The 23,297-nt window shown below is 47.5% G+C and overlaps 1 protein-coding gene across 1 annotated transcript in view; it reads left to right on the top strand.

The window, feature by feature from the left end:
• Nucleotides 1-23,297, top strand: part of LOC144762273 (ATP-binding cassette sub-family C member 10-like) — a 993,059-nt gene that overhangs the window by 313,820 nt on the left and 655,942 nt on the right. The window contains exon 8 of the mRNA XM_078647415.1: nucleotides 14,855-15,026. Within this exon, the coding sequence (XP_078503541.1) occupies nucleotides 14,855-15,026 (172 nt within the window). The remainder of the gene's footprint in view (nucleotides 1-14,854; nucleotides 15,027-23,297) is intronic.

Raw genomic sequence — 23,297 nt, 5'->3', positions numbered from 1 at the left:
CATCTTGGGTGTGTTCCTCCCTGCCACAGTAGCCGCACGGTGTTTGACGTCGTGTTCGCGTCGGCCCTCGACCTCTGCTTCCTCGGCTCGACACGCGCACTGCATCCACCCGTTCTGTCTTGATCACTGTTCCTGTTTCGTGGTGTGGATTAAGGGCCGCTTCCATCGCGGTGGCGCGGGCGTCAGACAGCTCGTGGGACCGTGCAAGGATCAAGATTTCGTCGAGTGAGATTCGCGGCTGCCTCAGGATCAATGTCCGCAAATGTTTGTTGCGGCAACCCTGGATGAGTTGTGCTGTGACTTCCTTCTTTTCGTCGTCCTCGGTGCACGTGCTTATCAGGTCTCTTAGTCGCGCATGAAACGCGTCCATTGTTTCCCCTTCCCGTTGTTTGGCTTGTCGGAACTTGAACCTCTCGTAATGGGGGTTTAGTTGTGGGTCGAAATGGGCGTTGAGCGCGTTGACCGCAGCATCGAAATCATTGGCGGCACCTGTGTTGGGGAGGTGTCTAAATAACTTGTAAAGTTCTGTGCCTCCGAAGTGCAGAAGTAGAGAGCGCTTCACTTCATTATCTTTCTCTCGGGTGGCTGTGAAATAATTGTTAAGTTGCCCCAGCCACACTGCCCATCGGGGTGCTGCTGTCCCCGGGTCGATCAGCTCGCTGAAAGGCGGTAGCGCCTGTAATTGTGCATGTGTGGAAGGTGTTGGAGCCTGAGCTGCAGGGGGCGCTGCTACCTGTGGTGCCCCTCCGGTGGCCCCTCCAGTGGCCCCTCCTTGGTTTTGAGACATGGTTGCGTGGGCAGTGCTTTCTTCAGGCGCTGGTTACGCTTGCTTTGCGTTTAATTGTATTGTCCTGTGCTTGTTTAATTGTATTGTCCTGTGCTTGTTGGATTGTATTGTCCCGTGCTTGTTTTATTTTTTTTTTTCTTCTTTGTTCGCTCGTGTGGTTGAGCGTCTGTTCAGAGCGCTGGGCGCGCTCTTTATTATATCGATTTTATTGTTCCATTGATCCCCCTTCAGCGTGAGGCGTTGTGCACACACGCGGTGAAAGCCTGAGGCCTGCGTCGGCCTCACTCGTCTGCGCATGCGCGCACTTCAGAAGCGGCCGGCTGGGCCTGTCTCCGGCGCCTCCTGCTTCCTCGCCTCAGCGCGTCGCCGGTATCGGTCCCTCACGCAGCTTCTGGCATATGCTGCTTACCGGTAGGCGATGTCTTCACTTTGGTCTTGTCCCTGGGACTCTCGTGACGGTCACAGGTGCTGGGTCGGCGGGTCTCGGCTGAATCGGGGCTCGGCGTCTCCGGCGCTCCCGCAGCTGGTCCGCTCGTGGGTGTGGGTGGCTCCACTCCCTCGTCGCCAGTGTGGGGACTGTTGACCTCCAAGGCCTTGGGGGTCACTACACGTGGGTGCAGTGCGCACACATACATATGAGACACGTACTCAGCTTGCTGGTCTGGGCAGGAAGTGCCGTGCCACTTCCAGCCCGTTTATTTATCTCTTTCTGGCCACGCCTGGCCAGAAAGTGTTACAGTGTGTGCTGGTGCTTCCGGGGCTCAGGAGAGACCCTCGGAACACTAGAGCGCTACACAGCTGAGCTGCCACGGCTGCCTTCCTGTAAGGTAGCAGTGTTTGCTTTTTTCAGCGATGCTACCCATTGCAGCTTACGTTTTCGAGCTACCTCCTCCCTCCACAACTCCATTTCATTTATCAGCAATAAGATCAAAGGTCTGGGGAGATACTGCGAGAGAGTATTATCGGCAATAAATATTAGCGAGCGTTACCTTACGGAGCTCAGACTATATTACTACTGAGTAATCTTCTTGAATGACTGCAGCACTTCTAGTTAATATTGTTCTCTGCATTATTCCACTGGCAGTCAGAACAAATGTATAGATGAGAACACCTCGTTTTCTTTCTTGCTTACGTTTCCAAGCTGAACATTTGAAGTTGTAAGTTCTTTAGCAGCTGGCATTGGACAGAGCTTGCCTCGTCTTCTCTTGTGTTTGGTTAGAAACAACAGATGCAATCGTTCTGCTAATAAGCATCAACATGTATAGACGTCTCAATCAGCTGTACTACCTCCTCTGTCAGTTAATTTTCCAGCAGCACTGTAGGATCATGTTTAGTTCTTGTTGCTTGTTATATCTGTAAGTGCTTCCTGTTGAGGTTTAATTCTTGGGACAGGCGCCTCGTTGCCTACTTGTAACTATTCTCTGACCCTGCTTCGAGGGTCAGAGCAGGGTCAGAGAATAGTTGCAAGTAGGCAACGAGGTGCCAGGAAGCACTTACAGGGTTTCAGCAGCAGGTGCCCAAGTTGAAGTTAATTTCTTTGTAACCCTTTTGTAAACGGTTACAAATAAATTAACTTCAACTTGTGCACCTGCTGCTGTAATCCTGTAAGTGCTTCCATGAAAATTCGTCCCGCTCACAAATTCGCTGATTTTCTGCGATTTTGCGAGACTCGCGGATCGCGAAATCGCGAAAAATCTGCAAATTCCGCGAGCGGAACAAATTTTCTGCCCACACTTACCATCTTGGTGACCTTTATGCTAGCCAGGTGCTGGCCCAACGGGGTGCCGTGGTGGACTATTTGGAGGGAATTCTGCTCCCCAGCCTTTCCTCTGAAGACCGGGTTGATCTCAATATGCCCATTTCACATGAGGAGAATCTTGCTGGGATCCGGACTCTAAAGACTGCGAAAACACAGGGAAAGAGTGGTCTCCTGGCTGAGTTCTATCATTGGTATGCAGATATCCTTGCTGATAAGCTTCTGAAGGTCTTTGATAAAGCCCTCCAACAGGGCAGCCTCGACCCCTCTATATGAAGCCCTAATAGTAATGGTCCACAGACCCATCAACAGCAGCCTCTGGGTATAGACCCATCGCCCTTTTAAATGTTGATGTCAATGGGGTGTGTCCACACAAGCGACCAAGATGGCTGCTCGCTGTTGAAGCTCTGTGGTCTGGCCAAGGCTATCCGACATTATCCCTGGCAAATCCTGTGATACTGACCCCTGTTTGACGGTACCGGGTCGCGGGGATCACCCTGAGTCCAGTGGCCCGCCGCCGAACACAAACGGACCTGTACTTGCTGAGATATCGTCCTTACAAACTAGGGCCGAGGGGAGGAATGGTGCGGAGCCCTGAGGCCATGCAGACATCGGCAACTGTGGTGGTGAGGAGGTGGATGTGGGCAGCGGCGGCTGTGGCTTCCCCCCTGTGACAACTCAGATCGGAGTGGAGAGCAGATAGGGCAGACGGCGCTGCTCCTCTGCGCTCGTGCCTGCCATTTTGAGGAGGCCGCGGTGGGGGCAGGGCACGCTGTGTGCCGAAAAGGTTCCCATCAACTGGCAAGGTGACGCAGTAATCATCCGGGGGGATGCGCACCAGGATCCCCGTGACCGGCCACCCATTGGCGTGGCCCCTGCTCCCTACGGCCCACCTGCACTGCAGCTGAAGTATTGGTTGCCATGTTGCCCTCTGAGACCGAGAAGGGACTGCAGGCATCGGCGGAGGTCGTGACTGATGGCGAGATTTCAATTTAAACTGATGGCGAGATTGTGCCGGAGTTGGCATTCACGCTTGGGACCACGCTCCATCCTGTAACCTGGTTCTTTTGCCACAACTGAATACTGCGCTCCCCTGAGGGAGCCCTACGAGTACTGTTTGGAATCTCCAGCCCCACCTGGCAGATGTACGTGAGGCGCTGGTTCACCAGACTAGTACTAAACACCACCATTTAGCCTCATTGGGAGGAAGCTTTCCCCTGATCTTTGCTGCCAGCGGAGGGGCCTAAGGGATTAATCAGACCGTGGTGTCTGTCCTGCTTCGAACATCAGTCCCCTGCCCAGGGCACTGTTCCATCCCTGCCATACCTGATCAGTCTGCATTGCACTGTCCTCTTAGTTGACCCTACTGCCCCGTGACTTGAGGTGGTTGGGCTCCCTGGGGGTCCTCTCTGACATCCACAGAGACCACTGTTGCACCTGCCTTTTGCACGCCTATTCCCCTGCAGAGGCCTTACGCAGAAGACTCTGCAATTTGCAGACAAACCCTTGAAAGTAGGCTCCACCATGGCGGATGGCGCAGTGGGGGGTAGAGCGTCCTGATGACCTCCCGGCATTGGCCACTTCTACGCTTCAGGAGATGAGGGCTGGATTCAGGGTCCTTGATGGGCGGTTTGATACGCTGGACAAGAATCTTGCGGACATGGGTGCAAAAGTCCAGGTGCATGAGCGGCGACTAGACGTAGCTGAAGCCCACATCTCTGATATTGAAGATGGCACAGCAAACAGTTAGAGCGCGTTGAATACATCCTTAAAGAAGTGGCCATAAAGAACGAAGATCTAGAAGCGTGAAGTAGGCGCAATAACATCCGCATACTAGGTGTCCCTGAGTCCACTGCCACTGGCCATATGGACGTCTTCATTGAGACTTTGTTGTCTGATCTGTACGGAAGAGATTCTTTCACCCCGGGATTTGTGGTGGAGCGCGCCCACTGGCCTTTTGAACCGCGACATAACCCTGGCTGCCCACCAGACCTATCATCGCCCGAGTCATGAACTACAGAGATCGAGACACAGCATTGTGCCTTGCCAGGGAACAGGGCAACACCACATGGCCTGGCTCTAATCTCTCCTTCTTCCCCGACTTCACTATAATGGTGCAGGACGCTCGCTGGAAAATACAATGGGGTCAAGGCCACCCTAAGGAACCTGGGCTTAAAATATGGCATGCTGTATCTGGCGAGGTTGCGGGTGGATGTAGAGGGCCTGGTTCGCATTTTTGACACTCCCACGGAGGCACAAGAGTTCTGCCACACAAATAAACAGAACACGGTCTGGGTGCCAGTGCTGACCTTTTCTCCAATTCTGCTACAGGCTGATGCTCTTTAACGCTCGTTTTTGTAATAATGGTCCGCCGAATGGGGATAATGTACATTTTTTTAGTGTACAAATTTGGGGGCCGATTACGATTGCGGATAATCCGCATCCTCCGGGCCGGCGGAATCCACCGCCGACCCGGAGGATGCGGATTATCCGCTGCAGACTTGAAAAAGACCCCCCGCCAGATTAGGATGGCTGGGGGATCTTTTTTCCGTCCGCCGCTGTTCCACCGCTGTCGCCTTCCGACCGTGGCGGAAAAGTTCTAACATGGCTGGTGGTGTCTATCAGACATCGCCAGGCATATTAGGATGGCTGCGGTTGTATGCCTTTCCACGGCGGAATTTCCGCCGTGGAAAGGCATACGGTCTTTCCAGGGGTGAAGGGGGGGTGGGGGTTGAACATGGGGGGTACCTATGGTACCCCCCTGCCTTTGCGTGCACGAAGCGGCAGGCACCACGCGGTGCCTGCCTCTTCGTGCATGCAAAGGTAAACATGCATTTTTTAACATTGCGGCGGGTGCTGCTTGAAGCAGCATCCGCCGCAATGTTAAAAATACAGGATGTGACCGCCAGGGTGGCGGTCACATCCTAATTGCCAAGGAGGGACCGCCGCAGCCCATGCGGATGGTCCCTCTTCCTCGGGGGTGGCAGACGGACGCAAGTCCCTCCGCCATCCTAATCGGCCCCTTAGTTTGCTGGCCGACTTACGTGGCATTGCCACCCCTCAAGGTGTATACCGTGTGCTTGTTCTGGTATTTACGGCGGTACCTTTCTTGGGGTTCTCCATTGTGCTGTAAAGTTAACTGGTACTTCAAATTCTACTGTTTGTTATGGTTTTGCCTCACTTTGGAAGTAGTGGGGTTGGGTGGAGGGTGAGGGGGTAACTGTTTTTTGGTTCAATGTTATTGATTATACGCAGAAATGGTCACTGTCAAGATTCACCGCCTTAATGTCGTGGATTGTGCAGGGACTGAACAACTATCGCAGGAGGCTGCGGTGATTCACTATTTATTAGGACACAATGTGGATATTGCTTATTTACAAGAAACGCATTTATCAAAGGCAGACAAGGGCAGGTTTACTGCTAGTTGGTGGGCACATAGATATTTTGCTAACTACAACAACTATGCCAGAGGTACTGCCATTCTGATCCACAAGAGGGTCCCTTTCAGCCCCCGCTCAGTGATCAGGGACAGTGAGGGTAGGTATGTAATAGTCACGGGATCGCTTATGGGATACCACACAGCTCTGGTTTGTATTTGATTGGGGGGGATTTGAATATACTAATAAACCCGGGGCTGGACAGCACTGCAGCAACTGCGGACGCTAAACCACCAGCGTGCCGCGCCCTCCTAGAGATGTGTGATCAATGCTCCCTACTCGACATTTGGCGCTTGTGCAACTCCACACACACGGAATACACCCACTATTCTGGGCAGCACAACACATGGACCAGGATTGACTTTTGGCTCATTTCCTCAGGTATTGCCAGCTGGTTCCGGTCAACAGGGTCGCTGCCAATAACATATTCTGATCATGCCCCAGTGCAACTTCATCTACAGGTCCCTCGGCCTGAGAGCTTTGAGAGACAATGGCGCTTCCCAAGCCGCGCCCTCCATGATAACCTCTTAAACGCAGAGGTGCGAGAGGCCATAGACGAATATTTCTTACTTAATACAAGGTCAGTTGACACCTGGGCTGTCTTATGGGAGGGCTTCAAGGCATATATTCGGGGAGTCTGCATATCGAAACACTCTGGGGTTCTTAAAGATATTCATAACACACTGGCACGCAGAGAGAGATAACTCGCTGCCCTGGATAGCTCCCTGGCCCACACCATCGATCAAGACAAGGAGGGACGGTGGTTGGCTCTTCTCATCGAGTTCCGGGAGACAGCGGAACGTGAGGTTTTACACATGGGTAAATATCAGACGGCCAGGCACTGTGGTGAGGAAGAACGGCTCGGCCGAATCTTGGCGCAGATGCTCTGAACCCCGTATAGCAAAGCTTAAATTACAGAAATAGGCATCTCCATAAATCAAACACTTACCTTACTGACTCCTAGGCACAGTAGGCTTATTTGTCAGAGATTGCCCTGGTGTATTTAGAAAAGTACATGCAGGATTTTTTCGCAGAACCCATATCACAGGCTGACGTCCTTGACACCATAGACTCCCTTAGGGCTCCTCCACTTTGGGCCTAGATGGATTCACGGGGGACTTTTCTAAGGCATAAAAGGACGTGCTGGTGCTGCAGCTAACGGAAGTATATGTGGAGGCTCTGGAAAGACAGTCCCTGCCACCGACACTGCGTGAGGCGGTCATTATCCTCCTCCCCAAACCGGATAAAAACCCAGCCCACTGTAGCTCATATCGGCCCCTCTCCCTTTTAAATTTGGACTACAAAATATTGGCAAAGATAATCGCTAACCGCCTCTCCCAGCTAATGAAGTTTATCATCTCACCGGCCCAGTCGGGTTTTGTCCCCCATCATTCCACCTCCTTAAATATATGTACGCTTTTCTCGGTCCTCCATAGAATCAAGCCGACAGTTCCTGCCGCTACTATACTTTTGGGTGCCGAAAAGGCTTTCGATTCACTAGAATGGCCTTTTTTTCTCTCGGTGATGCAACGTGTGGGCATGCTCATGGGATTCATTGCCACTACCGCTTTATTGTATACTAAGCCAACGGCGAGACTGCTTGAACGGCACCCTGTCTGGATCTTTTTCTCTTTCACGTGGTACCCGGCAGGGTTGCCCATTATCCCCCATATTGTTCATTCTGTCCATGGACCCCCTAATTTGACACTTTCAGGAGAGGCATCTGTGTAGAGGGCTGCAGTTCATCACTGGTCCACTGCTCGTCTCGCTCTACGCAGATGATACTATCCTCTGTGTGAGACACCCGCGGGATAACTTAGAACCGTTAATCAGAGAGATACTTCGATTCTGCCGCTTCTTGGGGCTGGGCATAAATTGGCACAAATCGGTGATCTTCCCCCTGACTACCAGCACAACCCCATGAGACTGCGAGTTCCCTCTCGAGTGGTGCAGAGACTCGGTTAAATATTTGGGCATACACATCCACCAAGACACTGCTCAGATCATCAGTCTAAATTATGGACGTGCAGTGTGTGCCTTGGAGTCGTAGGATGAACGCTGGCTGCGTTTTACCTTTATCTAAGGCAGGCACCTCATCAAACTGGTTGGGAGGAAACAGGCATGGGTTCGCTGGCAGATTTTGACCCTCCCATACGAAATAGGGGGATTTGCGGTGCCTCACCTCCGCCAGTACTACCTAGTAGCCCATTGCGACTATGCATTTGCTTGGTTCCACCCGGATGCCCGAATTCCGTATATGCGCCCTGAGGCAGACTTTGCTTTACCTGAGAAGCTGGCCACTGTGCTGCCGAAGGGTATTCTCAGAGACCCAAAAGACATACAAACAGTATCTACTACCTGTTGGGCGTGGAATAAGCTGCTGCAACTTACTGGCGCCACTATACTTTATTCAACGGCCCTGCCCATCCCTAGCCCCCACTGAATACCGATTACGGGAGAAAAGCTGGTACAACGTACTTTAGCCAAGTTTGAAATCGCGAAATTGGGAGACTTGTATCCGGACGGACATGTCCACTCCGTAACGGATGGCGCTTGTTTTCAGAATATCCATTTAATGGAGAAATTCATATTAAGGCGAATCCGTTCAGCTTTGCTTGCCACTCTACCCACCTTCCCCATTGAGCCTGAATCTTTAAGGCCACTAACTTTAGTCATAGAAAAAGAGACAAGTGTGCACCTTATCTAGAAAATGTACAAAGCCTGCCAAGGCAGCCGTCCGGTAAACGACGACAAGGTCCGCAAGGAGTGGGAGGAAGACCTGGGTCGAGACATTACTGATGACCAACGGGCCTAGTGCTGCAAGGTCATCCGTGAAGTCTCCCTCAACAGCAGACACAAACTGCTACATTTTAAGTTTTTACTGTATCCCAGCCAAAACACACAGAAATGTAATGTCCCTAATGCCGATTTCACACACATAACATGGAGCTGTCCTAGACTGCCGACTTATTGGGAACTAATACACTCTATACTGGGTTCCATGATTAACCTCACCCTTATCCCCACGCAGGAAGTGGCATTGTTAGGATATACTGTTAATTTTCCCAAGAAAGTACGGCGGTTCACATCCCTTTGCCTGCTGTTGGCAAAACGGGAAATAACTTTAGTCAGGGGCCACAGAAAGCCTACATTATAGAGATGGTTACGCAGCTTGGCACACTGTAACATAAACAGCAAGGTGTATGCCAGCATCATGCCGAGTTCCTCTTGCGCCAAAGACATATGGGGCCCATAGCGTGCACATGTGGAATCTTAACTACAGGACGCAAACTTTCAACTTGCAAGCAGTTTGGTTCCGGAGGGAGTGGGGTAATGACAAGTGGCCGTTAGAATGAAACTAGAGGACCTTAGGTTTGTTTGCTGAGGTTTGCTGAGAACATACCACCACACTTTGATGGAAATGCCACACATATATTGATGTAGGGGTTCAATTGGAGGGATCTAACAGCCCTGGCAAGATTACTGGGTCATGAATATGCAGATGTAAATATGACACATAGCTGATGTAAACTCGGAGTTTCCGATATTAATGGCGTGATAGCGGATCACTGTGATAATATGTGACTATGCTAATATCAACATGTAACAGTGTATAACCATGTAACAGCGTATATCTATGAACCATCATTACTGCAATATGTAACTAAGAGAAAATTGAGAAAAATAAAGTTTTAAAAAAAATGTTGATGTCAAGCTGCTTAGTGGCAAGTTAGTGGCTTGCCTTCTTCAGTGCCTCACATCCCCCATACAAACAGACCAAGCGGGGGTTTCCCCAGGAGGAACACACTGCATAACCTGAGGTGGCTGCCTCCTGTCTATCACACCTGCATGGTCCAGACAAGGCATTTGCATTGACCCTCCTGGATATCGAGCAGGCGTTCGAATCTTTGAATACATATCTATGGCATATCATGAGAAAGGCTGGAATAGGGCCTAAATGTATCCACTGAGTTCAGTTATTATACGTGGACCCTCATGCCCATGTGCGATTGGGTAGGGAAGTCTCTAGTTTGTTTAGCCATATATAGGGGTACCACACGGGGTTGTCCTCTCACCCCACTCCTGTTTGCACTTGTGATGGAGCCATTAACTGAGAGACCCTACAAAACAATGGGCCCCTGGGGAAAAACCATCTGGATACCACCCATGTGGTCTCCCTTTACTCAGATGATGCCCTGATTTATCTCAGATACCCAACCTACGTAGTATCCATATTCATGCAGGTGATGCAGGAGTTTGGGGAGATCTTATAGGCTGCATGTGAACCCTTCTAAATTGCAACTTTACTCTATGGGATCCCTGTTGGGAACGCCACTGAAGAGTCTTCCTCTGGTGGAGCGCTCTTAGGAACTAAGCGATGTCCGGTATCTGGAAATTCATCTTGCACCTACTGAAGAACCATTTTTGGAACTTATTATTGGAAGAGTAGTGCAGGATCTGCATGCCTTCATAAGATTCTGGTGAGACTACCCCTTTCCCTCATGGGGAAAATTGTCATTGCAAAAAGTACATTGCTCTAGCGGTGCCTATTTATACACTCCTTGGCATGCTATGCACGATCCCTAGACAATACTTTAAAATGATTTTCAGTCTTTTTGTTGACCTTTTCCTAGGCAGGCAGATGTAGGAGGGTGGCACTTTCCACTCTGAAAAGAACATGGTCCCAGGGTGGTATGGAGGTTCCCCATATGGATCTCTGTTACATGGTGGCACACCTGTAACACACAGCCTCCTGGCTATATACAGAGGTCTCCTGGGAAACAACCCTTTTGAAGGGCTCCCGTCCAAAAGGTGCACTTTCCATATTATTGATGAGCTGCTCGAGCGTTCCCGTAGCATGCCTTATATGACAGGTAGCGGAAGCATGGAAGGGAGTGGTTAGAAGAGAATTGCGGCATGCTCCTTACGCTCCGGATCTACCGCTTTGGATTTTGCAACCTTTCTGCTCAATAGCAGAATCTATGGTAATCCAAAAATTGAAGGATGGAGGGTGTGTTACGTTAAGAGACTTATACCCACCAGAGTGGTGTGGAATCTTTTGATCGTGGCCCGGTACATTTTTCCAATACATCAAACTTTTATCTACAGGAAGAGAGACCTGACCTACCTTTCCAGATGTCCCACCCAGTTCTAGCACCCTAGTCACATTGTTGGAGATGTGTGGTATCGCATTTTTATTGGGCACTGCGCAAGAACCTCCTGCGAGGACCTCATTAGATCCAGGCCAAATGGGGGGAGTTACTAATGGAATCAATAACAGAGAGGGCCTGGACACGTATCCATGAAGGGGTCTATGTGGCAAGTTCTAATGCCAGATTCAAACTCATACAGTTTAACTTTGTCCACCAAACTTACATCTCCCCAAAAATCATGCACGCCATCTATCCTACATGCTCCGACACCTGTCCCTGGTGCCTAAGCCTGATGACAGCGTTTTTACACATGGTCTGAGATTGTGTGGTTCCCTCGCCCTATTGGCGGCTAGTCCTCGACAATCTCAATAGGGCCTCTGGGTGGCAGACACTTATAGAACTAAGTCAAGTGATATTGGGTCTCATCCCCTCCCTCTCCAAAAGGAAACTTAGCAGGATTTTTTTTCTGTGGGGCCTAACAGTTGCAAAATGCTGAATAGCAATACAATGTTTGAGTGTTGAGCCTCCTAGATATGCAGAATGGCTCAGGGATATCTTTAACTGGGCCACAGAGAAGGAAGTCTGGATGAAACAAGTCCGGAACAACGATAAATTAGAGCATGATCTTTGAGCCTGAGTGGCCATGCTCGCTGATCTGAAGGAACCTTTCACAGAAGTGCCCACTACAAGACCAACTGGTACTGCTTGTGACCAAGGAGATGGATAGCCATACTGTGCCACTATCACATATACTGCTTTTGATTTTTGTTAACTGGGGCAATTTGCTTGAGAACTGGGGGTAGGTGGAGGGAGTTGAAAGTGTTTGTATGATTTTTTTTCAGAGATAGTTGTACTGCCTGTATCATATCCTTAAATGCAGTGTTGTTCCCAATGGCTTTATCTCAAAATTCAATAAAGATCGTTTTTTAAATTATTAGAAAATGTGCATCCCTTGGGTATGCAAAAGTAACTAATGAAGTGGTTAGATCAGTTTCCACTAATGTCTTGACAAAATGAGTGGTCATGCTCGAGGTTACCAACGACATCTATAACTTTGGAGGTTTAGGAGTTCAGTTGCAGTACTGAGAGCTAGCCAAACCAACATTTACTGATGATATAATATTTAGGGGCTTATTTACAAGCTTAGTGGGCCCCGGAGTGTCACTTTTAAAAACATTCTGGAGGCACACTGGGCTTACCCATATCTTTGAGGCCATGTAAAACTAAGCAACCCAGCGCGGCTTTTCATGGCCTTGTAGATACAGTGGGAGGCAACACATTGCAAGTCACTGCGTTGCTTCGCACTGCGATGGGGAGGCGTGCCTTGGGCATTACGGTGGGTGTTCCCACGTAGCACCAATGGCATTTGGCACATTCCCACTGTAGAAGAAGACAGAAGTGCTCCTTGTTTCATAGATACAGTGCATTCCTGCCCTTTTCTTTTGACGTAGGGCAGCGCAGCAGGAAGGCTTGTGGTGGAGCCCTATGCCAAAACCTTGCAATTAACTGAGCCCCTTAGTTCCTATCTGATGAAGTTTTACTAATCAAATACACAGTCCTACAAAATTCGTAGGAACTGCATAACTCGTCTAAGTGACTCCTCATTGGGAAACTCATCCAGGATACATATAGTGTGAATAGGAGGGATTATTTCTGGACACAAGATATGTGTAGTCTTAACTGTGTGTCTAACATTGGATTCTATTGAATCCCATTCAGGACGGAAATACAGCCGGATTAAAGGATCTTCATACATTAAGTATAGCCCTGAAGAAGTCGCTGCGCACAACCGTAAGCGAGACGAAACACGTGTTGGCTAAGGCATTTGTGTATAAACTGAAGCGTATGTTCCAACAAAGACTCAAGCTTTTGTCACACTGTTATTAATATAATTTATCCACTGTTACCGTGTGCAGGGGACTATTGTTCTGTTTTACCAGTGAATATCCACACATTGGGGAGGAGGGTGACTCTTCCTACCCTTATGCTCCTCAATCCTCACTTAGTACTAGAGTATGCTTACCTGCGTATTGCCCAGGAGCGCCAATACACTATAGAACCACCTACCAAGCAGTTTCATTCATTGCAGTTTCATAGGACTGTAAAAAAGTTGAATATATTACCCAACAAAGTGGCCTAAAAAAGATTCCATATTGTTATGTTCAGGTATGTTCATCTTGCAAACAAATTGTATGAGAACTAACCTACTCACTTTTTTTTTCTTTAAAGATTGCGTTGTATATAGCAGTTGCAATCTTAACAGTCATTAAAAAGCGTTTTTTACAAATATGTAATATTTAGGAGGACGAAACAGTGGAGTGAAATAGCATTCTGAGACTTTTGGCATACTTAGCTGGGAGGAACTCAGTACCCACAGTGTGAGTGGATATCCTGATTCCTGGAAGCCACCTAGAAAAATGTAACACATAAGAACTAGTTGCCTATAAATATGACTCTACTTAGGGGCATATGTAGGTAATTTTCCATTTTGCAATTCCCAAATAGCGATTTTTAAGGAATCGTTATTTGAGAATAGCAAAATGGAATGTAGGTAAAAATTCGCAATTTTTTTGCGAATCTCTAACATTCCTTAATTGCGATTAGCAAATTGAGAATCGTAATTAAGGAATGAGTGTCCAATTCATTCCTATGGGCTAAGCGGCCCATAGGAATGAATGGGGATACATTCTCAAGTTGCAATTTTCTATGAGAAAATTGCAATTTGAGAATCGCAATTCCAAGGGTGCCAGGGTGTCCAAAGCACACCTGTTGCACCCCTGGAATGTGCCTCTATGTACATGTGGCGCACAGACATGCCCTAAGGGCATGTCTGTGCCCCACATGGCACTTTGTATTTTAAAAAAAAATGCATTTTGAAAGGAAATCACAAAATACCATCTACTTGGAGTAGGTGGTATTTTGCGATTCCTTAAGCCAAATCGCATTTTAAAATTCACTCCTACATAGCATTTAAGGAATCGCAAAATTGTGATTCCTTAAATGCTTGAGCAAAATAAGGAATCACAATTTTTGCGATTCCTTATTTTGCTAATGTGCACCTACATACAAACCAAAGCACCGTTTGCGATTCGCAAACGCCGGAATTCTGCGAATTCCAGCGTTTGCGAATCGCCAACGCCTACCTACATATGCCCCTTAGTGTTTATATCTACCAGCATCATTTTAACTCCATCGAAGGATGAGAGACTAAGCATGTCCGTTGAGATTCACACCTGTGACATTAACTTCATATAGAGATATTTATATAGGGGCATCGCAGGCTTTGAAACATCCTTTTGGCTTGCATTCAGTTTTAGATCTAAGAAAGTCAGTCAGAAAATGTTGTACTGCCTTTGAGTCATTGTTGTGTTGTCTGTATCCATTAAAGTCTTCAATTTAGAAACATAGATAGTGGCATCAAATGTTGCCACCCTGCAGTTGGAAGTAACAGCAAAGGAGCTTAGGCATTGTTCCTATGGTTGCCGAATATTAACAAATATACTTAAATATTCTTCGGGTATGAATCAGACACCAGGATGCATGAATTAAAGGAAACTCAAGTATACAACATTTGTAAATAACCCTTTGTTACAGATAATTCACTTATAAATTCTATTCCACTTGTATGAAAAAACTGTGTCTAAGGATTTGGAGAAAAGATTTTACTACTCGAGTCCTTGCACTACAGTACGTCTTTCTAGTGTTGCTTACTTTTTTTCAGGAAAGGTGGCTGTGTATTCATCTCAGATCTTGAGCATGGATTTGGCTTTGTGGCACAGGAGCCTTGGATACAGTTTGCCACGGTGAAGGAGAACATCCTGTTTGGAAAAAGGTTTAATGCCACTTTCTACCAGCAAGTGGTTGAGGCCTGTGCGCTGACAGATGATCTTCGTGTGAGTAATAACCCAGATGCATGCAGCATACCATATGTCATAGATACATGAAATCACTGTCTTGGATATGACTGAGTAGTGGCAATGGTCATGCCAGCTGCATGGCTCCTTGATTCTCATTTTATTCTTATAGTGGGTGAGATCTATACCTGGGTAGGTATACCAGCCTTAGGTATCCCGCTTCTGTTCCTACCTCCCCAATCATGAGACACCTCCAGTCAAATTTGTTGGTAAGGATACACTCTGGACAGTTTTCTGTATTTAAATCATACACTCAAAATCTTCCTACCTTATCCCAGAAACCTCAGGAAAAACAGCCCTTCCTGGTTTATCAGAGACGTTACCACAGCCCTGTTTCTTATAAGTCACAACTTGTTTACTCCAGTCCTAATTCTGTAAGAGATGGTACTTGTATCCTCTGTAAACACAAGGAGACGATGGACGGAGCGCTGAAACTTTTCAGATACTCACCCCCAGTAAAGATCTAGGTTGAATCCATCATCATTCTTTACCTCACTTCGCCACATCAGTTCAGACCCAGCTATATGGAAATCAGTCTTGACCCTGTGCCTCATGGGAACAGTCTAGCCCGAACTGCCAAGCCAGGTCTTCCCTGTAACCTGGTGTAGTTCACATGCATGAGGATGGTCAATAGGATGTGCATTATCTAAAAAAAATGAAAAATGAAGACGTGTACACTTGTCTGTAGTTATTTAATATATTTTGAAAATTTGTAATATAATTTGTTAATGCTTCCAAGCAGAAATATAGATTTGTACATTTAACTAATAGGTTTTATGTTTAGTATAAACATTTATTTTAATTTGAAAAAAAAGATTGTAAGTTTACATTTAAAGTTCCAAATAATATTTTTTATTTATGAAAAATTAATCACAATATTATTTTTTTACTTTAGAAATCAATATTCGGTCACATTTTTACAATCATTTGCATATAATTATTTACAAATTATATATCAAAATCTCATATAATGTATCTGCAAGTGCATTTTTTCTATATGTTTAATTTTTATGTTGATAAGGTGCTTAATATGTATTAAAATACAGGTATCTTTAAAAATGAAAAATACTTTTGTATTTCATATGGTATGATATTATTAATTCAACAGGCTTTGTTTTATTATCACTTAGATACAAATTGTTTTAAATGTTATACATTAGATAACTGCATACAATTTAGATATTTACGTGTGTGATTATAAATTAATATATTATATACATGTATATAGATAATTGTATACAATTGTATACAGTGTATTTAATATATATTATCAAATAATGTTCTCAATTTATTATTCAGTATATAGATTTATTTTGATATTATCTGATTTTTAAATTATTTAATACATTTAATATGTAAATAATATATTTTTATAAATGATAATTTACATTTATTAAAATGTAATATGATAACTTGTAACGTTAAATATATAGAACATATTATTTATAATGTAGAATTGTGTTAAAAGTAATCTTATTATTTATTCGAAATCAATTTTTCAGGTGATTTACTATGGAGTATGGATAATAAATGTAACCTCTTCAGTGCACTTTCTCCAAAATTGTTTAGATTGGAGTGGTAATAGTAAATGTTCCTTTACTGTCCAACACCTTCCTCAAAATTGTTTAGATTAGGGATGGGATAGTAAATATAACCCTCTTACTATTCAACAATTTCCTAAAAAATGGTAATAGTAAATAGAACTTCTTTAGTGTCCCAAACCTTCCTCAAAATGGTTTACATTGGAGTTGGTATAGTAAATGTAACCCATTTAGTATCCAAGACATACCCCAAAATAGTTTAGATTGGAGTTGGAACAGTAAATGTAATCACTTTAGAGTCAACACCTTGCCCAAAATGGGTTAGATTTAAGTGGAAATAGTAAATGTAATACATCTGGGGCCCGATTATGACTTTAGTGGTGCGGTACCAGGTCCGCCCCGCCACTGTACTGTCAAAACCGTGGTGAGACTGCCTGCCAGATTAGGAGTTTCATCCTGTCTGGCGGGCTAGTTTTTGACGTTCCTTCAGCGATGCCTCTAACAAATGGCCATCCCTAAGGGATCACCAAAAACAGTTCCTGCATGGCATGGTCTGAAAAGTGCATGCCATGCAGGAACTGGGGCACATGCACATAGGGGGGCCCATGTTGTGCCCCCATGTGTGCATCCCCATGCGGAAGAGGCACCAGGGGCCCTGCAAGGCCCGTTTGTTTTCTCTCCACCACGGTGTTTATGGAGTAGGAACCTCCATGAGACTGCCGACATAGAGGAAACTCGTAAAATGCTTGGCAGGACCGCGGTGGTCCCACCAAGCATATTGCAGCCTCCTGACTGCCACAACACCTCCAGGGAACAGCGGTTAACTGGTGGCTGCGGCGGCCCACCGCCGGATTCATAATACGGCGGGCAGGACACGGCTGTGCCCTTGATTGTCTGGTGGTCCATGGACCGCCAGACTCTTAGGGCCTGATTCTGATCTCGTTCGAAAGCATACCGAACAACTTGGGTCCAGGATGCTTTCCATACGACTCGGATCAGGGGAGTCTGACCAAACGAGTATGATGCATTTTAATGCATCCGGATACGATTCGGTCAGACTACCTTTGACATCAATGGGAGCCTGTGTACCAAATGCGTACACAGGCTTGCATTGACAAAAACGGTGTTTGGGGATAATCGTGCACCCTGTGGCAGGCACCCCATGGTGCCTGCCACAATGTGCATGGTTGGGAAGACGGGACCCATGGGTATCCCCACAGGCCTGATTCGGAGGGTCCCAGATGAAGGGGAGGGACTGCTATGGGCCCCCAAAGACGGATTCTGGAAGCCTTTTCAATCCGGGCAAACCGAATCAGGAAGGCTGTTTGGATCGATCATCGTACTTGCTCGCTCAGAAAACCTAGTCCATAGAGCTGTACAATTCGACTCCAGAAGGCTCTCTCTCTCCAAATGCCATTCAGAACCGATTTGGTCAGCGCTAAGGCTTTCCAGGCATCGTACTTGGTTGTTCGGTGCTGTGAACGATTTGGTCAGAAACAAGGGCTCTGGATCGGTTGAGGCAACTCCGAAGCCCTTCCGACCGAGATCAGAATTTGCCCCTTATCCGGGGCCTAAGGGCTTACGACTTGGGTGCAGCAGTGCCGACTCAACACCATCTCCGCTGCGGCAAAGCCACACTAGGACCACCAACCATATTACAAGTTGAAAATGTGCAACTCGTAATACGGTCGGCAGTCCTTTGCCTGTTTTCTTGATGGTGCCTTGAAAACAGGCATTGCAATGGGAAAGGACAAAAAGTTCCAGTGCTGGACTTGGAGGAATACAGACAGGGGGCACATGTTGTGCTCTCCTGAATGTATCCCCATGGTGGGGGGAACAAGCCCCCTTTGTTCTTGCACCACCAGCTTTTTCATTGCGGGGCTCCGCCATGAAAAGCCTGGCGGTGCAAGAACTTAACATAGGCTGAACTGGACTGGGCCTGTCTCTACTCAGCATAATGCATTGTGGCGCTCCTGAGCCACCGCCAGGGAACAACTGTTCCTGGGTGCAGCAGGCAGTCCACCTCCAATATGACTTTGTAAATTGTAATCGGCAAAACGGTGGACCACCACTCATGCGCCACTGCAAGTGACCGCCAGACTTAGGCCCTTAGTGTTCAACACCTTCCCCAAAATAGTTTAGATTGGAGTTGGAATAGTAAATGTAACCCCTGTAGTGTCCAACTCCTCCCTTAAAATTATTTTGATAGAAGTTGGTTTTGCAATTTTCACACACATAATTAATATTTATAATTTTCATTATAAAGGTACATTACATAGTTTGCAAGACCTGCAAGCACAGTTTATTCCACATTGACTTGCCATTTAAGACTACTTGTCAAGCCTTACCCTCTCTGTTCACTACATATAGGTCAGCCCTAAGCTATGCCCCAGGTAAACCTATGGGCAGGGTGCCGTATAAGTATAATAAGGTAGGACATGTGCCTTTATTGTGTGGCATGTCCTGGTAGTGACAAACACCCTATTTTGTTTCTCAATACTGTGAGGCCTACTCCTCTCATAGGCTAGCAGTCGGAATTCCCTTATATGTGTTTAAGTGGTAATTCCTGATCTGAAAGGAGTAGTGTTGTCATGTATGGTATGTTTAAAATGGTAGTGAGAAATCCTGCTTACTAGTGTAGTTGGATTTTTCATTACTATTTTGAAATGGAACTTTTAAAAAGTGGGCATTTCTCTGTGCTTATAACTCTAGTGTTTTGCAGACTGACTCCAATCCACGTCTGGGGCACAGCTATACTTTGGGGCCGGTTACAATGGAGCATGTAAAGGCTCCAACATACTGTCGGAGCCTTTACAGCTGAATCGTAATGGGCCATTCGGTTTCATTACCGTCCGCCTCATAACGATAGAGGTGGTCAGAAAGGAAACCGGCCGGTCATTCTGATTGGCTTCCGACAGGCTCAGAGAGCCCAACCGCCAGTCAGAATGTGGTCTGTAATCTCAAGGGGGGCTCTTTCTGCCCTTGAGATTACGATGCATGCTTTCTGTGAAACCATGTCGGAAAGCGTGTTTGGGGCCCCCAGCAGGGCCCCCTTTGGTGCACAGCCTCCAGTTAGGGGCTGAGGGGGCTATGATGCCTGCACCTTGTGGCAGGCACCTCAAGGTGCCTGCCACGTGGTGCAGAGATGAACCGCACCTCCCATTTTACTATGGGAGCATGCATTATGGCCGGTTTATAGCCGGAATGCATGTTTCCAAGGTAAAATATAGGGATACGACCAAACAGTGTTCAGTCGCATCCTAATGGGGCGGTCGGGACCGCCGACCAGGCGTCGGTCGGTCCCATGACCGGTGCAGTGTGGGACACAATTGATTCAACCCAACATCATAATGAGCCCCTTTGTGTATACTTTCTAGACAGCCACCACACAGGAAGGGCTGAGTGTTACATGAGAGGCATCTGCATACTAATAGTCTTCCTGGACTGTGAGAGAGGGGAGCAGGCACAATTACATTTGTATAGGCTGTGTCCTGCCCTCACACAAAGGGCTGATTTACCACCTCCTGATGTCTGGAGCCAGGGCTGGGGTTGAAAGGGGTTGTGTTATACTTGAAAGGTTTTCTTTGAAGTTGCCCCTTGAACAAAGACATTTTTTGAGTACAGGGGCTCTGACCCCATGTATTCAGAGCACTTTTGGAACTGGGACTGAACCTCTATCAAGAGAACCGCTGCTCAAAAGAATCATCTGGACTGCTCTTCTGTTGTTGCCTGCTACTTGCTGGGCTGCTAAAGGACTCACTGGATTGCTTTTCTGTTTGTCGCCCTGTTGCCAGCTGCCTCTTGACTCTGATCTAATCAGACTCTCCAGGCTACACGATTGCCAGAGATTGCTGAGTTACCAGGAGGGGCTGCCATTTGCATCACTTGCTCTTGTGAGCTGACCTACCTGTCTGCTGCTCCCTGCTGTGTGCCTAGTGTTCTCAGAGGACTGGTTGGTGTGCCCCATCAGGTGAATAGGGTATTTCAGGGACAACAAAAGGCTCCCCCAGAGTGTCATTTCCTTTTCCTGGGCCTCTACAAGTCTAGCATGCTGGGGGCACTCCTCTTTTCAGTCAGCACTTCCACCTTCATCAGCAAGAAGTCCTTGTTAAGTGAGTCTTGAGCATGAATATCCCCCTCCTCCACCCGTTTCCCCTGTGCTGCCCTCTCCAGCGGGAGAGAAAGTCACTGCAGGTGCAGGGTAACCCTAGGGAGGAGCGGAGCAGAGGATCTCCACCAATGGCTGGTGGGTGGGGCCTGTCAGCCTGACAGCACTCCACCGGCCTTGTTTTTCTGGGGCCTCAAGAGGAGAGGAGCCCCCATCCCTACGGTAGAGCAGGCATCCCTGGAAGAGGCTGAGGCTGTCCCACGCTCCTAGGCCGCTGTGTTAATTGAGGAAGACTGCAGCTGTAAGCAGCTCAGTACCGGTGGTACCAAGTACGGAGTGATTACGGCTGCACAGCACATTCACGGGCAGCCAGTTCCTAAGTGAGGAGCTACCTTGCAATTTTTTCGGTTGCACCGCGTGCAGCTGCTTTTGAGAGTCCTTCCTCTATATTGATAGTTTGCTCTCGTGGGCCACCAAATGAAATGAAAGAAATGAAATGAAAAATTGCACTTATATAGCGCGTGACTACCCGGAGGCCTCGCAGCGCTTATGACTGATAACTTGTGGCGAACTCCGGGTGAATCAACACGCTTTAGCAAACAAGTGCGTTTTTAAAGCCTTTCTAAAGGAAGTATGGTCATTAATCTCTCGGAGGGAGAGGGGAAGAGAGTTCCAGAGCCTGGTCGCAGTATGGGAGAAAGAGCGACCGCCCCAGCGAGCTTTGGTAATTTTAGTAGTAGTTGCAAGCTGTAGGGAACTGGAGCGCAAGGCTCTGCAAGGTACATAAGGCCTATGGGGTGCAGGATTGCCGGGCCGGTGCGATGGAAAGATTTGTGCATGATACAGATGGCCTTAAACTGTACTCTGGCCGCTACTGGAAGCCAGTGAAGTTCTTTTAGCGCTTTCTTGGCTGACTGCCAGCGAGGGATGTTATACAGTAGTCGGGCAGCACAGTTTTGGATGACTTGGAGCCTGTGGGTCACTGCCACCGGGACTCCCATGAAAAGGGCATTCCCATAATCCAGGCGGGAGAGTATCAGGGCTTGGACCAAGATCTTCCTGGCCTGGAATGGGAGCAAAGGGAGCACCTTGCGAACCATTTTCATCAGCCCCATACAAGTGGAGGCCGTTTTTGTGGCTTGGACCGAAAAATCAAGCGCTTTGTCCAGCCAGATTCCAAGGCTCTTTATCTGGGGTTTGGGAGGGGGGGGCGGGCCAAGACATGGGGGCCAGACGGATGCTAGTGCAGAAAGAGGAGGGTTGCCCAGCAGCATAATGTCTGTTTTCTCCCCATTGAGTTTGAGACAGGAGGATTGTATCCACCTGGCAACAGCCTCTAGACAGGGACCTAAGGTGGTAGACGATCCCTCAGACGATCCCTCAGAGTGGTCAAGAGAGACCACCAATTGGGTATCGTCGGCGTAGGTGACAATACGCACACCAAAGGGATGGACTATCCTTTCTAGGGGTTCCATGTAGGCGTTAAAAAGAGTGGGGCTTAGGGAGGAGCCCTGTGGTACCCCACACCTAAGTGGATGCTTTGGGGAGACTGTCTCACCCTCAAACACCTGGAAGAACCGTTCATCCAGGAAGGAGGTTAGCCATTCCAGGGCCGCGCCCGTCACGCCCAAACCTGACCATGTCGAACGCGGCGCTGAGGTCGAGTAATATTATGGCGGCCTTTCCTCCCCGGTCTAGCACAGCTCTAACTTCTTCCGTCACCGCCACAAGAGCGGTTTCAGTTCCGTGCTTAGGGCGGAACCCTGTCTGAGAGGCACGGAGCAGACTGTTGGACTCTGGAAAGTCCACTAAGATGTTATTCACGTGCCCCTCGAGCAGTTTGCTCATCCATAAAAGTAAAGAAATAGGGCGATAGTTGGCCAAGTTGTTCTGGTCCAATGTGGGCTTTTTCAATAAAGCTTTCACCATCGCACACTTCCATGGAGGTGGAACAGATTTCGAGGTGATGGAAGCATTAAGGATATCAAGAATGACCGGACGGATAACGTCGATAACCCTAATGAGAGTCTGAGGGGGAGCCTGGTCATTAGGCGATTCTGAGGTAATCTTAGGAATCAGCCTGTCTAATGCAATGGGGTCGAGAAGTGGGAATTTATCAAGCAGACAGGGGATGGAATGGTCAGAAACAGGAGGGTCATTAGGTTGTATGTCATTATTACCAAAGGTAAATGAGGAGTAAATGGCCTGGATTTTCTGAGAAAAAAAGATGGCAAGGTCGTTACAACGGGTTTGTGCGCTATCTAATGATGGGCGCTCAAGGGAGGGAGAGACTAGAGATTTTACTATTTTAAAAATTTCCTTGGGGGCATTAGCGGCCGCATTAATCTTTAAATCATAAAAGTGAGATTGTGCAGCTTTTATTTCACTTTTGTAGAGCTTTATTGCCGCTCTATATTTAGCCTTCCTGTGTGGGGAGCAGTCCTTCCTCCAGGCTCTCTCCAGTTTGCGACAGGCTTGCTTCGCTGTTCTGAGGGCGGGTGTATACCACGGAGCAACTTTGGGTCTAATTATAGATTTCAGGGGGATCTTCGGAAGGACTTGATCCAGGGTGCTGGAAATCCAATTATCAAAGTTGATCGT

The sequence above is a fragment of the Lissotriton helveticus genome, chromosome 6 (genome assembly GCF_964261635.1).
Source record: "Lissotriton helveticus chromosome 6, aLisHel1.1, whole genome shotgun sequence".
Taxonomy (NCBI): Eukaryota; Metazoa; Chordata; class Amphibia; order Caudata; family Salamandridae; genus Lissotriton; species Lissotriton helveticus.
The sequence above is the reverse complement of the archived record's forward strand: the minus strand, read 5'-3'. Positions and strand labels throughout refer to the sequence as shown.